Raw genomic sequence first — 16100 nt, forward strand, 5'->3', positions numbered from 1 at the left:
ATATATAATTGGGCATAGATAAGGTGATATGGTATCCTTTCTATGACCAGTTTTTTTTTCTTTTTTTTTTCACGAAATTCTTTTTAACAAATCCAAAATCCACTTTTAAGAAACAAACGGTTACAAAATTCAAAAGTCACAGTCAAAAGTTACAACTATTATTAAGAGTCCAAAAGTCTCTCCAGGTTTATGCTTTACTAAAAGTTATAGCCGTTACTAACATTATTATTTATTAATATCTTTAAATCATAGCCGTGTTTATTATGATTCATGGATCATTATTCATTATGCATTGATTTGTTTTCTTTCCTTATTGGAAAAGAGGAAGTGGTAAAGTTTAACTTTAAGCCTTTGAAATTTAGAATTCTCATTTGAAGGTTGAAAATGAAATCATCTGTGCACATTCTTGCTTTAATGTCTTTTAATCAGACATATTATTTGTCAACTAATCCTCCTCATTTGTAAGCAAGACATCCTAATTTGAATATCTGTGGATGCTTGAAGGAGAGAAGGGGACAACCAATGAGGAGGAAAGTTTGAGAAAATTATAGCAGAAAAAAGTTGTTTGACTTTTCAAATATATAGTAATACATTCACATAAGGGGAAATGGGGAATACTACCTAGCGGGTGACATACCCAAGGGGTAATCTAGTGTTGATAAAGTGAGTTAACATCATGATTTCTCAGTAAATTTCACATGAAGCAAAATATTAGTTGAATTTTTATTCATTTATCAAAAGTGGATAAAATTACCTAGTATATGTGTTAGTAGAAAGTAACAAGTATCTCGTGAAACTAATCTAGGTGTATGCAAACTGACAAATTACCTAATATATGTGTTGGTTTGGAGTAATAAGTATCTCATGAAACTAATCCAAGTGTATGCAAACTGACAAATTACCTAGTATATATGTTGGTGAGAAGTAATAAGTATCTCCTGAAACTAATCCAAGTGTATGCAAACTGGCACATTACCTAGTATATATTTTGATGGAAAGCAATAAGTATCTCGTGAATCTAATTCAGGTATATGCAAACTGACAGATTACCTAGCGTATGTGTTGGTGGGAAGCAATAAGTATCTCGTGAAATTAATCCAAATGTATACAAACTGACCGTTTATCAAAGTTTTTTATATACACACACATTCCTTTTTAATCCGTTTAAAAAAGAATGTCGCGTTTCTGTATTTAGAAACAATTTAAATTTATGAGATGCTTTATAACACATAAATATCCAAGGCTTGTTTTCGACCACCAATTTCAAAAGCCTTCCTTTATCTCCTTCCTGCCAAGTCAAATGACGCCATATAAATTGGACGGAGGTAGTAATAAGCAAGTGGTACATCCTTCCATTTGAGCTGTGGTTTAAAACTTTAAACGGTAACTATCCTTACAAGATTAGAAACTAATTTGGATTTCGGGTCTTGGGTTGTGTTGTCCGAACCCATAATATAAAACGGGTCATTAAGTCTCTCTCTAGTCTCTAAAATAGTTGGGCTATCCGTACCGGTAGACCCGCAAAGACTATTCTCTTACATCCTCCTTCTATTTTTAGAAAGTGTCGTCTCCGATCAATCCCGTTTCTTTATCGCCGGATCCCCACCTTCTCTCTCTATATATATCTATCTGTAAGTCTCTTTATCTCTACTTTGTATATATGTATGTCAATTTGTCGGATCATACGTTTTGGATCGGTACAATTAAAGTTTCTTAGCTGGAAATTTTCATTTGATTCAATGTTTTTCGTTTTCGTATAAATTTGTGCGGTTTAGAGAAGATATTTTTATGGGTTCTTTTGTTTTTGTTGTGCCTATTTGTGCTTGCTATGCCACACTGATTATATCTTAAGTTTTTTTTTTTTTTTGGATTGTTTTTGTTGGTTATGTGTATTATGTTATGGTTTAACTTGATGTGATAAGTATAAGCTGCATCTAGTGTAAATTACAGGGAAAAGAAAACCAAATGGGGTTGATTTAAAGATTTTGGGGTTAGGGTTTTTGTATCGAGTTTAAAGACTTTGGGGTTAGGGTTTGGATCGGCACAATTGAAGTTGCTTATCTTGTTTCTAATCTGGAAATTTTATTTGATTACTAATTTTTTCGTTTTCGTATATAACTTCATTGATTGTCTTGTGGTAAATTTGTGCGGTTTAGAGGAGACATCTTATGGATTCTTTTGTTTTTTGTGCCTATTTGTGCTTGGTATGCCACACTGATTATATCTTGAGTTTTGCTTGCTTGTTCTTGTTGCTGCTGTGTGTTTTTTCATGGGTTAACTTGATGTGATAACTATAATCCACATCTCGCATAAATTACGGGAAAAAGAAAACCCAATGGGATTGGTTTAAAGGCTTTGGGGTTAGGTTGATTGAGGGGTTAAGATTTGTCCTATATTTGAGAGCTACTGCCAATTTACTTGATCCGGAAGGTTTTCTGCTGTTTCTACCCTTAGACATTGCTGCTATGTTGACAATCTTCCCCCTTAGAACCAGCTCCATGTTGTTCTAACACTGCAGCTTCGTGTTGATACAACTAAGGCTCAACTTCCCGTACCCTTACTAGTAGCAAATAAAGACTAGACACGCAGCTTGTTCGACAGAACTCACTGCGTGTAGCTCGAACATATAGAGCAAAACAAAGACTATATAGAGCAAATAAAGACTAGACACGCAGCTTGTTCGACAGAACTCACTGCGTGTAGCTCGAACATATAGAGCAAAACAAAGACTATATAGAGCAAATAAAGACTAGACACGCAGCTTGTTCGACAGAACTCACTGCGTGTAGCTCGAACATATAGAGCAAAACAAAGACTATATAGAGCAAATAAAGACTAGACACGCAGCTTGTTCGACAGAACTCACTGCGTGTAGCTCGAACATATAGAGCAAAACAAAGACTATAGTTTGCGATCGAGTCGTTCTCTTCTATAGTGGTTCAGAATTCTATTTTTATCTGTAAAGTTGTTCAAGTGATCCATCAAGAATAAAAGGGAGCCCCTTCTAGGAAACCTTAAAGCATTTATAATGGACAGTGAGTCCTACTCCAAGAATTGCCTAATACTCTCTCTGTCTCAAATTATTTGTCGTGTATCCAGCTCAGGTGTTTTCCTCAGGTACTTGCAGGCGGTTAGCGAAGATCCTACCTTCCTACTGGCCAAGATATTTATTCTTAAAAGAAGACTGTAATCAACTTTTGGTTGCACTTACTTGCTTTAGTGTCTTTGGATTTTTCTATGAATTTTCCAAGGCAGGTGCCAAGACCAATGAAAGTTTGTTACTTTTTTGAGAATCCATTTGCTAAGGTCTGGGTTTTTATTGCTATAGGAACCTAGTACATCCTCTATTTCACTTTATATTTGACGTAATTTGGCCTATAAAGTTATAAAATTTTTAGTTGAAAATATTGTCAACCTATTGAAATTGTGAAACATAAATGATTGAAAGGTACATTGAAAGCTCTATCTATATTGCTGTTATAATTGCAAGTTTTTTTACCTGATTACCCTAAATGCTGATAATCACGATTGCACTTAAAAGATTATCCTGCCGAAAGTCAAATTTTTGTTATTTAATTTTTTCTTCTGTCACTTGTTTCAACTGGCTGGAACAAGTGAAAGGTTTTCGGTGAGTTTTTGTAACATAATTACCTTCTTGCCATATCTTAAGAGTACTCATAGCATCCTTAGTCCATGCAACTTCGACCTAGATAATAATTGTTTGAGATATACCACAGCTGTGGTTATCTGTCATTTTATTCTCCATCACTTGAACTAAACAAGCGGTAAATCTGGTCAGCAGTTATGCTTCTGTCAGCGTCATAACGATGTCTAATGTGATTGTTTTGAATAATGTAGAAATTTGTCTGTTTAGCATTAAACAACTAATCCCTAGAGCTATCGATGCCAGAATGGTCTTTGTCTCTGTTCTTCTCTTGCTCTGATGTGTTACTGTGGATATGCCATTAGTTTTTTGCTTCCAAGTCTCCATCTGGATTAGGTAGAGATATTTGCTTAGGGAATACTTCAAAGTCATAACTTTTCATTTGCATGAGACAATGTTATAGTCTAAGCTAGTGAAGTTTCCAATACTTCTAATAGAGGCGTAAGTGTTGATATTCCTTTGACTCTCTCAGGGTTGATACATAATTTGATGGGCCTAACAATGCAGTGAATTTATCAGGAAGAACATCAGATATAGAATGAAAGCGTTGACCTGTAATTTGTTATTCGTCTGTACTACCACCCAGTAGTCTCTTTGTTGTTCAGATGTTATTTTATTTTGTTGTTCAGATGTTATTTTATTTTTAAATATTATGTTCTATTTTAAATTTTGTTGATGATTTTGTTTTGATCTCTTCCTAAGCAAAATATTGGGGGTGTGTTTGTGTGTGTGGTTGGGGGGGTTGAAGTTCTCAGTGTTGTAGGGTATTGGAACGTATCTAGCATATACAAATGCTAATGTACCTAATTATTGCTCGTGAGACACGTTTTCGGTATATTTTTTCACGGAAACAGGCTCTTGCAGAAGCACAACGTAAGGCTTTGTAGGATAGACCTGATTTGGTCTGATCCTTCGCTAGACCGCATGAATAGAGCGGGAGCTTTAGTGCACCTAGCTGCCGTTTGTATCGTTTTTTCGTCTCATACGTGCTCTCTGCTCAGATTTGGTGTGTAGCTAGATAATATGCCATATCTGAGAAAGAATATGCTTCACTAGCATTTTCATCTCTTGAGCAATGACTATATATTTATTGGAGTGTTGTCCTCTGCAGTGTATAGGCTGAAGCTGAGGTGAACTGCATCCTGCTGATATCTTTCGGGAACAATATGCAGCCAGCTGTTCAGCCAAGGTCTTTCGCCAATGGATTTGGCCGTCGCAAAGGCGAAAAAGAAACGGGAACTAGGTTGGAGAGTAGAACGCAGTCTACAAAAACGACTTCCAGCAAGTCGACAGCTGTAGGTGAGAGCTGCTAACTTAGAATTCTCTATATTTCTTCATATCCTCAATTCTAACTGCCATGAATTTCAGGTAAAAGGGGGGCATACGAAAGCCCTTCACAGGATCGACTAGTTTATTTTAGTTCATGTCTTCTTGGACATCAAGTGGAAGTACAGATGACGGATGGATCCGTGTTCTCAGGGATATTTCATGCAACAAATGCTGACAAAGATTTTGGTATGTCTGGAAAATTAAACTTAGATTTCTAGCTTATTTTTCTGGTATTGGTGACTTGAACATTGTTCTGGGCTTCTGGCATATATTCAGCTATTTTGCGTTTGAAGCATTATTCTATCGTTGATCTTTGCACAGGTATTATTCTGAAAATGGCCCACTTGATAAAAGATGGTTCCCAGGGGAGGAAGAATGATCCTGAATCTCTGATCAAACCTCCAATAAAGACTTTGATAATACAGGGTAAAGAGCTTGTGCAAGTTGTAGCAAAGGTTTGTGTTACTTCTAGGAGTTCTGCTTCCAATTGTTTTATTACTCTGTTACTCTCATATCTAAATTTAATACAGTTCTTAAGTGATCAACATCAACCAAACAATTGACACTTTGATATAAGATTGTGGTGGCATTTCATGCAAGACTAAGCTATAGATCACTTTTGACAGATGCTAGAATCAGATTTTATGGCTGCCTATCTGTTAGACAGTTAAAGCTATAATAATGGGGCTAATGCTTTGGAATAGGGTGTGCCTGCAACTTTAGATGTCTTCAGAGCTGAATTGCTGCGGGAAAAACAGCAGGAACTGTTGACAGATTCATGCATATCACAGTCCCGGGATGGTGAGGTAGAGAGGCAGTTGGAACGTTGGGTACCCGACGATGATGCTCTTGAATGTCCTGAACTGGATAACATATTTGATGGCCACTGGAACAGGTTATTAGATCACTCTAGTTTGGTTCATCCGATATTTGTCACAGAAGTTAACTTTTCAGCTCAGCTATGGTGATATGAATCACCCCCCCCCCCCCCCTCAAAAAAAAAAAAAAAAATCCCCCAAAAAAGGCGTGTGTCAACATGTTACTGAAATAGTCTGTGATCTTGGATAAACTGACTATTACAATGAAATATTTTTTAAAAAGACTGCCTCTAGTTACCATCTTTTTTGCTGTTTACCCATTCCTAATCACCCCTTCAACTTGCTGAAAATGTTAAACTTCTTTCCTTTGTTAGGAATTTTTTCTAACAGATATTTTGGAATGAAAGAAAGGGAAGCTAAAAAATAGAATGCGTGGAGAGAGAGGAAAAGAAGTATTAGTTTTTCTTTTCAGTTGATTAAGAGATAAGGAATGTAATGGGTGTCCGTTGAGGTAAATATTGTTGTTGAATTATTCTGTTGTAAGGCCAAGGTTTTCTTGGGTCTTGCAGAGCGTCCATTGAAGAGGTCTCCTTTACCTTCTGTTTTGTGTTTTGATCCCTGGCCATGTCTCTCCAGTCTATCCGTCTCCCCTGTCTTGGCCAAAAAATCCAACAGGAAAGTAAAATATTAGGTATCCCTCTACTCACCTTCTTTCTCACCGTTCAGATCAACTAAACATCCATAAATCTAAGCATCTATGAATTCAATGTTTTCTGGAGTAGGGAGTTGAATTGTTGGATTATGCAGGATATTAGGCATGGAAAAATTTCATAAAACCTTTTCCAGAATCATTCAAATCCTTTTCTAATGCCTTTTAAGTAGAACGGTTCTCGGTGGAAATCGTTAGTTCATGCTTATGTTCTCCTTTTCCTTTGAGCTGCCTATTGCAGAGGGGAGCAGCACCTTTCCCGTGTTCAGAGATCTCTTCTACCTCTTAGAAGTTTATGAAATTTCAAATTTGATTTGGTGCTCCTTTTCTGTTCAATAGTGGTGCCAGCTGAATGCATTTTGCTCAACAGCTGTATTCTTCAATTTATCAGTGCTACATGCCTATAACATCTCTTTTCCCACTGTTGTCAAATTTCTGCTAGTTGTGAATTATGTTTCTTTAGCATGTGCTTACAAGGCTATATACCAACATGGCGATGTGTTTCATCTCCTATATCACTGAATATGTGGTTGCAGGGGCTGGAATCAGTTTGAGGTCAATGAAACACTATTTGGAGTAAAAAGCACATTCAATGAGGAACTTTATACTACAAAGCTTGACAAAGGTCCTCAAATGAGGGAGTTGGAAAAAGAAGCTTCAAGAATAGCTAGGGAAATCGAGGGTGAGGAAACACGTGATCTTCATCTAGCAGAGGTGAGATTTACATAGTTACCTTTTTCTTGTGAAGTGTTCTTATAAGTGATAGCTTAGTTGCTTAAAACGATGAGCGAAGAAAGCAAGGGGTCCTCTCTTCACATGGGCAAAACAAAGCAGCTCTAAAGAAGCGTGAGCTTCTGACAGTGAGGCGTACGCGGTCTGAGCAAGAAGCGCTTCTTTGATTTAACTTTAAAAGATAAACAGAATAATAAAATAGTGTCTTTTTTCTTCGTTGCAGGTTTAGTAACAACCCCTCTCTGCTTTTCCAGATTTGCTTCTTTGAGCCCGTTTGGATTGGCTTATAAGTTAGCTTATAAGCTGTTTTCAGTTTTTTTGAGTGTTTGGCTGGCCAGCTTAAAGTCATTTTGTGCTTAAAATAAGCTCAAAAAAATAATTGGACCCATTTAACTTAGTTTATCTAAAGCAGCTTATAAGCTGAAAACAGCTTATAAGCCAAAAAAAATAAGTTAGATTATTCCAACTTATTTTTTTCAGCTTATAAGCTGCAAACAGCTTTAAGCTATAAGCCAATCCAAACGGGCTCTTTATTATTGTTTTCTTCTTTAAGATGGCCTATTCTTCCATTTGTCTTCCTTTTTTCTATTTCATTTACTGTTCTCCAATTCGTGATTTGTACGCTGAATGCTAGGACAATATTAAAGCGACCCTTCCTGTCAAAAGAATATAATTAAATGATGACCGTTTTGTATTAAAACTAGTTATTACTAAAACAATTATAGGCTGAATGCTAGGACAATACTAAAGCGACCCTTTGGCCTTTTTTTTTTTTTGTTTGTTTGTTTGTTTGATCAAGTAAAAGATTTCATTGATATTAACAAGGCCATAAATAGCCGTATACAAGAGGCAAAATAAAGTTCTCTCCAAAAGACACCCAATCCTCTATACAAGCAGGAACTACCTGCGTGCACCAAAAGAAAATAAGGGATCGGAGGCGGCTACTCAATTGAGAAAAGCTCATCTCCAGCCCTTCAAAAGCTCTCCTATTCCTCTCTTTCCAAATGACCCACAACAAAGCAAGAGGAGTAACATTCCAAGCCTTGTGACTTTTCTCCTAGCTCCACTCTTCCAACTGAACATCAACTCCTTCACGGACTTTGGCATAATAAAAGAAACACCAAACCATTTAAAGATATCCCACAATAACCTCGTGGCAAGTTTACAATGTAACAAAATATGATCCACGTCTTTCCCTGTCTCCTTACATAGGAAACACCAACTTATACAAACGACCTTTCTTTTTCTAAGGTTCTCCGCCGTCAATATCACCCTTCTAGTCGCCAACTATATGAAGAAACACACCTTCCTCGACACCTTAGGTATCCAGACCGAATCAAATGGGAAACTATCCTCCGCCCTAACCAAAAGCTTCTCATAGAATGACTTGACAGAGAACAATTTGTTACTTCTCAACTCCCAACTCAAAGCATCAGGTCTGTAATTGGCTCGCATTGCTTGTGAAGTAAAGCTAGCAATCTCTAAAGCTAGAACGACCCTTTGCCTTGCCAAAACAATAAAATAAAATGACGACTATTGGGTATTAAAACTAGTTATTAGCAACAACCCTTCTTTGCTTTTCCAGATTTGCTTCTTTGTTATTGTTTTCTTCTTTAAGATGACCATGCTTGCATTTGTCTTTCCTTTTTTCTCTATTTCATTTACTATTCTCCATTCGTGATTTGTAGGCTGAATGCTAGGACAATACTGAAGCGACCCTTTGCCTAGTCAAAAGAACAAAATAAAATGACAACCGTTTGGGCTGAATGCTAGGACCATACTGAAGCGACCCTTTGCCTAGTCAAAAGAATAAAATAAAATGACAACCGTTTGGTATTAAAACTAAATACTACTGTTACTAAAACAATTATACATACGTTATTGATGTTGCAAATAAAATTATTATGGCCTTATAGTTGCGAATTGAAAATTAAAAATCATATTTTTAATTGAGTTTGTCTTCTTTTGAGCTTCCTGAAGTACCTTTCAATGGTAATGAATTTGAACTGTTGAATTAATTATTTCACTATGCTTATGAGATATTGAAATTAGTAATTTTAATTGCTGTTTTGATGTTATAAGAACTAAATTCTCACATGCTAGGGAAGTTTTGCATCTTCTGTAAATTTTGCTCGACTTCGAAGAAGCGTGTTTCGCTTACTCCTCGCTTAAAACCCCAGGAGTCTCATTACTTTTTTGCTTTCTGCTTTTGAGAAGACCAATCGCGTGAATCCTTGGTTTTCTTGCCATCCTCTAATAGTTCTTGTTCTGCTTTTTGATTTTAATTTTGTTCGCTTGTCTTGGAATTTTATTTTCATAGGAGAGAGGAATTCAACTTCATGGAAATCTTGAAGTTGATGAAGAAACCAGATTTTCAGCAGTTGTTAGGGGGGTTGATGATAGTGGCTATGGTGATTGTGAGGACATACTGTTGGATTCACGTAATGATGAAACATTTCGATGTATCTCTACTTCTGCAATGGGGAAGTCATTCACTGGTATGAGTGTTGGGAAAGTTGTTGACGGTGTGGAATTCTCATCAAGATCTTCCTCTACGGTATGTATATGCTCATTTAGGTACATTGTATCTTGCATAAATTATTCCTTTGTGGTGTGGGAGCTTTATTCCTTTGTGTCGATCTACTACTAGTTTCGGTTTTACGTCTGTGCTTAAATTATTTTTGACAAACCGAGGCATTTAATTGGGATATACCTGATATAGGAGAAGTGTTTTCTAACTAGTCAAATGTCTCAAGTAGTTGGAAACTTTGTCGCTGAGTAATGCTATGAAAGTGCTGACAAATATGAGAACTATCCATGACTTGTAGACACATTTCCTACTAGCTAGAAATTTTTCTTAGTTTTTCATTGATGAAATAAAGTGGTTTGAAGTGGCACTCTAGGATGTGACCTAGTGGTCAAGGAAGTTGGAATAGACGCATGATTAAGACAGCAATCTGCCAACTAATAGAGGGTGCTATGGAAGAAATTAGGCACCGAACTGTGGTTTAGTGGGATCATATAAGCTTTTGGGAAAGCTACATTAGTTACAAGATTAACTAGCTCCATACCCGTAGTAGGAGATACCATAGTGACTTGGCTGTGGGGTGGGTTCTCTGTGGACAATGCCACATTAAATTGTTTTTAGTCTTCATCATTCAGTTCCTTCTGTACTATCCGAAGGAACGGTAAGATAACGATTTCAATCTGTGCTCTAATTCGTTTTAATCATATTCAATTATATGTTTTTTCTAAATATTCAACAGCCTTTCTATCTCCTCGAGGTAGGGGTAAGGTCTGCATACACTCTACCCTCCCCAGACCCCACCTGTGGGATTACACTGGGTATGTTGTTGTTGTTTCTTGTAAATCTTTTACATCTTCAGCATAATCTTCATCTTTCTTCTGGAGACTGGGGTTCATATCCCAACCAAGGTAAAGAAACTTTAGGTGATTTCTTTTTATCATTCTCCGGTAATGGAGTTTCCGGTACCTCACAGTGGATTAGTCGAGGTGTGCACAATCTAACTCGTAAACCACTGCTGTAAAAAAGAAAATAATAAAATAAAAACGGTGGTTTAAAGTGCCTGCGTTCATGTGGTAGTTCTATGCCTTTGATTTTCTTCTCTTGTGTCTTAAGATTATATTGCCGGTGTTAATCTTGCCATATTGTCTGTAGTATGAATTGCAATCTTCTCAGTTGAGTACCAGCAGGGATGTCTGTCAGACTTACTATGATGATCATAGCAAGCAGTCATCAGCTGAACATGTTGGTCAAAGTGCCTCGATGATGGACGAGAGCAGGTTGTTACAGTCTTTTCTTTCTGATATTCTTATAATCCTTCTCTACTTAGTCTGAGAATTCTACATTCTGGTAGCATGTTTACTACTGTTTAAAGAGAAAACATAAATACAATGAATCCTTACCCCTTTAGCTATCAAATTTTGTTGCTCTAACCAAGTAGTCCTTTAGGGGGCACAAGATCACGTTCAGTGAACATGATGGAGCTAGTTGCAATGAAGAGGAGATGAGAATGCAAATGGTAACTGAACTTAAAACTCCTTTAAATCTTATTGCTTCATTAAAATTTACATCTTTACTATTTCTTTTTTTCTTGCTTGGAAAAGCTCTCTCATGGTTCGTACTCCTTGTTTCTTGTAGTTAGCTGATGGGGCTCAGACACCAATACCTGAAGGTGAGTTTGTCTTGATGTGCTCAAGTAGTCAAATATCCATGTCCGCAACTCCGAAGAATAGGGTTTTGATAAATATTTCCCTTCTTCTTGCTACATTGCTGCTAGTTGACTTGTAGCCTATCATCTTCTCTTCCCTCTTTCCCCCTCAAAATAGCTCTTGATATTTTTATTTAGGATGTTATACTAGTGGGAAAAAGGAAGGGGAGCCTTGGCGTAACTGGTAAAGTTGCTGCCATGTGACCAGGAGATCACGGGTTCGAGCCGTGGAAACAGCCTTTTGCAGAAATTCAAGGTAAGGCTGCGTACAAAAGACCTTTGTGGTCCGGCCCTTCCCCGGACCCCGTGCATAGCGGGAGCTTTAGTGCACCGGGCTGCCCTATACTAGTGGGAAAAAGAAGTTGTGATGTTATACTAGTGGGAAAAAGTTGTTGTCTGCCTCAAGAATGTTGAGCATGTCACTTTGGTCTTTTGCCATCAGTAAAACAGAAACAAGCTGTGTTTTTGTTCTTATCTACTGCCCACCAGCTAAAAAGAAGGGGAGAGTAGTGAAGGTCTAGGTAAGCTTCTAATGAAGCTAACTTCTTGACAGCTTTTTCACATCTCTGAACTTCTATTTAAACAAATTGTATACTGAGCAGTCAAAAGTAGATTTTAGAATTAATTTTGGTAGCATTACTTGTATGGATGTTCATGCGAATCAAGGACGCTGTTGGCTCCTTAAAGCAATTTTTAAATGGATAGTTTTAGGCTTAACTGGGTGCCATCCCTTCTTATCATAGTTCATCCCCTTTTCGCTCACGCTTGTGTGATGAAAGTCACTTCTAGTCAGTTTTTGCAGTCTACTGATCCACGTGCTTTGTGTTGTGTCTGTTCTTTCTATCTTTTGTGTGTTTACAAAATGTGTTTCTCTGTCTCATTTTTATTGGGATTAAAGTTACCCTTTCATGAATCTTTGTTGATTTTAAGGTTTTCACGTGTAGATTCCAAGTCATCACTAAGAGTGAAAAAGGAAACCTTGGATAAAGGTGGGTCATATAGGGACGTCTCTGCATTGTCTCCCCCTCTCAAATGCCAGGATAAGACCACAGGTTCTTCTAGTGAAAAGGGGACTGTTGCATCTTCCAAGAGTCAAGACAGTGCCCGATCTGCTAATTCTTGTGTCAGACCTAGTAGTTCTGTTCTATCCTCCATTGATAGAGCAGGTGCTGTGTCTAGCAATGGATTATCGCGTAGCTCTTCAGTGAGTTCATTTTCTTCAGAAAAATCCACAAAGTCCACATTAAATCCACATGCTAAGGTAAGACTTCTTCTTTGATACCTTTTTCTATTCAACAAACCATGACTTTCAGCAAGCAATCATCTCATGAAGTTTTAATGGGCTCTTAGTTTAAACCGTCCAGTTGTGCTTATGTTGAATGTTCTATCAGGAATTTAAATTTAATCCCAACGCGAAGAGCTTCGTTCCATCTCAAGCGACCTTAAGGCCGGCATCTCCAGTGTCTGAAAATTCCTTCTACTATCCAGCTGGGGTGGCTGCTATGCCACACATGCATGGCATGCCTATGGGCGTTGGGGTAATGATGCTTGTGTTATTATTACTTGTGCTGCTTTTATGAATGCTGCTTTTCTTATCTGGGCACTTTTGATGCCAAGCATGGTTGAGTCTAGCTGGACAAGATACGGCATGTAGGACTTGCAAATGATTATCTCTTACTTTTTTTAAATGGGTATGTTGCAAATGATTCTAGGAATGGTAATTTCTATTTGTGGAATTACGAAAACTTAATTTTTTAATAATTTATTCAAAATATCACTAATATATTCACCATAGTTGTGTGAAAAATGAATATTTTACTGTTACACTGAAGGAAGAGCACAAACAAAGTACAGTGAATCTATTACAACCGCAGTCCTTTATTTGCTTAGGACCGGCAATGTGGCCGAAGTTTGAGTTATGCAACATGAGGACTTCCGAGGGGTAATCTCCTAATACTTTGCCCAAACACGCTTGACTTGGGAGTTTTATGTCTAGTTAACGGAAAGAGGGTATAAAAAGAGACAAAAGTAACAGCCACCTGGTTTTATTATGTGCCCTTAATTGATTATTTCCATTTTTTACCGGTGTATATATCATGGCTGCAAGTCTGTTGACTACTGATGACTGTGATCCTTTTTAGACTAGATCTTTGCAATATTCTTCAGGAACATAGATACGAGATTTTGAATTGCAAGCTGTTTCCAAATTTTTAGATAGCTGGTGAAGTTGACAACTTTTTTGAATCTATTTTGCGTGTTTGCGATTGGACATACTGTGGCTTCTGTCTCTCTCTCCATGTCTCACTTTTTCCTTTTGGGGCGTGGGGGTGTTCTGATGCTAAGTGTTGCTCGAATAATATTTACAGGTTGGTCCATCGTTTGCTGGACATCAGTCTGTTGTATTTAATCCACAGGCTACACCTGCACAGCAGCCGTATTTTCATCCAAATGGACCTCAGGTTTGTCATTATCTTGGGCATTGCCCTTAGTACGTGCTGGTTGTTCTGCTGTAATATTGAAGAGATTTGGTTGATGCGCTAATCGTAGGGCATGAGAGAGAGAGGGAAGCTATTTGCTTATGGGTAGGGCTGGGCATAAATATCGAAAACCGAATAATCGGACCGAACCGAATTAATTCGGTTTTTCGGTCTTCGGTTTTTTGGTTCGGTTTAAGTTTACGTTTTCAGAAACTTTGGTGTTCGGTTCTTCGGTGTTATGGTTTAAATCGTTCTGCCTATTATTTTGAAGTGGATTGCATAATGTTTAAAATCTCTCCCTTTGTTGCAGTATGGACAGCAGATGATGATTGGTCACCCTCGGCAAGTTGTCTACATGCCAACTTATCCCCCTGTAAGCCCTTTATTTGGCATTGGTAGCTTTTACTTTTTCAGTCTTGTGCAGTTACAGTCTTCTGGCCATTTTAGTAACTCTCTCATTGTGATTCAATTTCGGGTACCTTACTTGTGATGAATTTCTGATGATAATGGTCCTTGTCAAAAAGCAGGTAATGCTAAAGAGGAATTTTACACGGAAATACAACAACAATAACTATGCCTTAATACCAAGCAAGTTAGGGTCGGTTGTATGAATCCTAACTATCCATGTCACTCCATTTAAGCTCGTCCCAATTTGATAAAACAAAATTTCTTTTTTATCGCACTAAAATTATCTACCTTAGTTGAGTATGTCCGATGTGTTTGGTATTTTAAGGATACATTGGCCACACCGGCTATTAGCCTATCGCAACTTTCCTCCTTTTATACTGAGTCGGGACTAGCATATAAGCAAGCTCAAAAGCTATAGTGATGTAACTTTTTTTTTTTTTTTTTTCCTGCTTATATAAGGAGAAAATATCAATAACATGATTACAAACTATCAGCTTTAGCTTTCTTTCTTTATTTATCTATCTTGATGCCAACAGGAATTGCCGTACAAGGGAAGAGGAGAGTATTGACCAGTTGGTTAGTGACCTGCATCGCTTGGTGGCTTAATCCATTTGCTGATATGGGAAACAAATTTCTGACAGTAGATTGCATGGATCAGTTTTTGGCGCATAAAGTCCTGCTAGTTGATAAAATAGCTGCAATCTGCACCTGCTGGCTGATATGGTTCTGTTAGCACTCCTGTATAATGCCGAATTTGTTATTCTGCTTTTCATAATCATAGATCCTTCTTTTTTTTTTTTTTTGGGTAAGCTCATAGGTGTTCTTTGGCAGATTGTTGTTTATTTCTCATCTTTGGCTTTGTTCAACTTTTTTTTTTTTTTTTGGGACAAATGTAACCAATCTTGTCCTATATTGTCTTATTAGATAATCGTTGTGGTGTGTGAAATTCGTTTTTGCTCATGTTGTTTCATCTTTTTGCTCTTTGATAGTGTTTGCTGGTGCCAACCGATAGTTCTGTGGACGAATTTGCAGTTTTGGTTAATTCTGATTTTTGTATTGGTGTCACTTCCTTGGTTAATTCTGAGTTAGGAGGTGGTTATATGGCATTGATAGTCCACTGGTGACAGGCTAAATGATCCGTTTCATTTAGAAGTCAAAATTCCTTTAAGGAGGTAATTTTTGCTTAAATTCATCTGAGACCGCTAGATGAATTTGCCTCTGTATTTGGTTACTACCTCTGTATTTGGTATGAACGAACATAACTGTTACTCATGCAATACAATTTTTTTTTCAAAGAAAAATCACACAAAACATGGAGCATAAATTTGCTATGCTATTTTAAAGGCCTGGGCTGGTCGACTAATAGATCTACGAGGATCCGGCTGTAGGATTGATAGGAGATTGGTTTCGCCACAAATAAAATAAAAATAAGGTTTTTAGCAGTAGTTTATACCTCAATTTTCGGTTCCAGCGTGCATTATGCCATTAAATCTCACCACCAACTCTCCTATAATACTCTCCCGTCCTATGATAAGTGTCATTTTAGTCAAAAAATATTGTCTCAAAACAAGTGTCACTTTAGGAAATTAAGATAAACATTAATTAGTTTTTTTAACTCCACCCTTAGACAAAAAATGACAAGTTAAAGTATTATCTAAATGATGATTGGAAAAGTCACATAGTAACTTGGTAGTGTCAGATTCCCAATGTCAAAAGGATTATTACTTGTGC

General features: G+C 37.2%; 1 protein-coding gene across 3 annotated transcripts; it reads left to right on the forward strand.

Annotated features, from left to right (window-relative positions):
- Positions 1-1393: 1393 nt before the first annotated feature.
- Positions 1394-15350, forward strand: LOC132055313 (polyadenylate-binding protein-interacting protein 4-like). 3 transcript variants are annotated; one of them, XM_059447054.1, is made up of 15 exons: positions 1394-1635; positions 4790-4963; positions 5033-5179; positions 5315-5448; positions 5698-5888; positions 7057-7234; positions 9573-9809; positions 10932-11056; positions 11226-11295; positions 11415-11448; positions 12429-12745; positions 12876-13022; positions 13851-13943; positions 14272-14334; positions 14903-15350. In XM_059447054.1, exons 2-15 carry the CDS (start codon positions 4831-4833, stop codon positions 14936-14938), a joined length of 1905 nt encoding a protein of 634 aa, XP_059303037.1. In that variant the 5' UTR covers positions 1394-1635; positions 4790-4830; the 3' UTR covers positions 14939-15350. The 3 variants fall into 3 exon arrangements, with proteins under 3 accessions (XP_059303037.1, XP_059303036.1, XP_059303038.1); XM_059447053.1 differs by having other exon boundaries at positions 1395-1631; positions 4776-4963; XM_059447055.1 differs by having other exon boundaries at positions 1396-1631; positions 4776-4963; positions 14906-15350.
- The last annotated feature ends 750 nt before the right edge of the window (positions 15351-16100 follow it).

Source organism: Lycium ferocissimum, chromosome 5 (assembly GCF_029784015.1).
Source record: "Lycium ferocissimum isolate CSIRO_LF1 chromosome 5, AGI_CSIRO_Lferr_CH_V1, whole genome shotgun sequence".
Classification (NCBI taxonomy): Eukaryota; Viridiplantae; Streptophyta; class Magnoliopsida; order Solanales; family Solanaceae; genus Lycium; species Lycium ferocissimum.

Excerpts from the sequence above, each read along its gene's own strand:
- LOC132055313 (XM_059447054.1), top strand. The coding sequence starts at position 4,831 with ATGCAGCCAGCTGTTCAGCCAAGGTCTTTCGCCAATGGATTTGGCCGT. Across the intron at positions 5,449-5,697 it reads TTGTGCAAGTTGTAGCAAAG|GGTGTGCCTGCAACTTTAGA; the intron begins GTTTGTGTTACT and ends GCTTTGGAATAG. Across the intron at positions 14,335-14,902 it reads ACATGCCAACTTATCCCCCT|CAGGAATTGCCGTACAAGGG; the intron begins GTAAGCCCTTTA and ends TCTTGATGCCAA.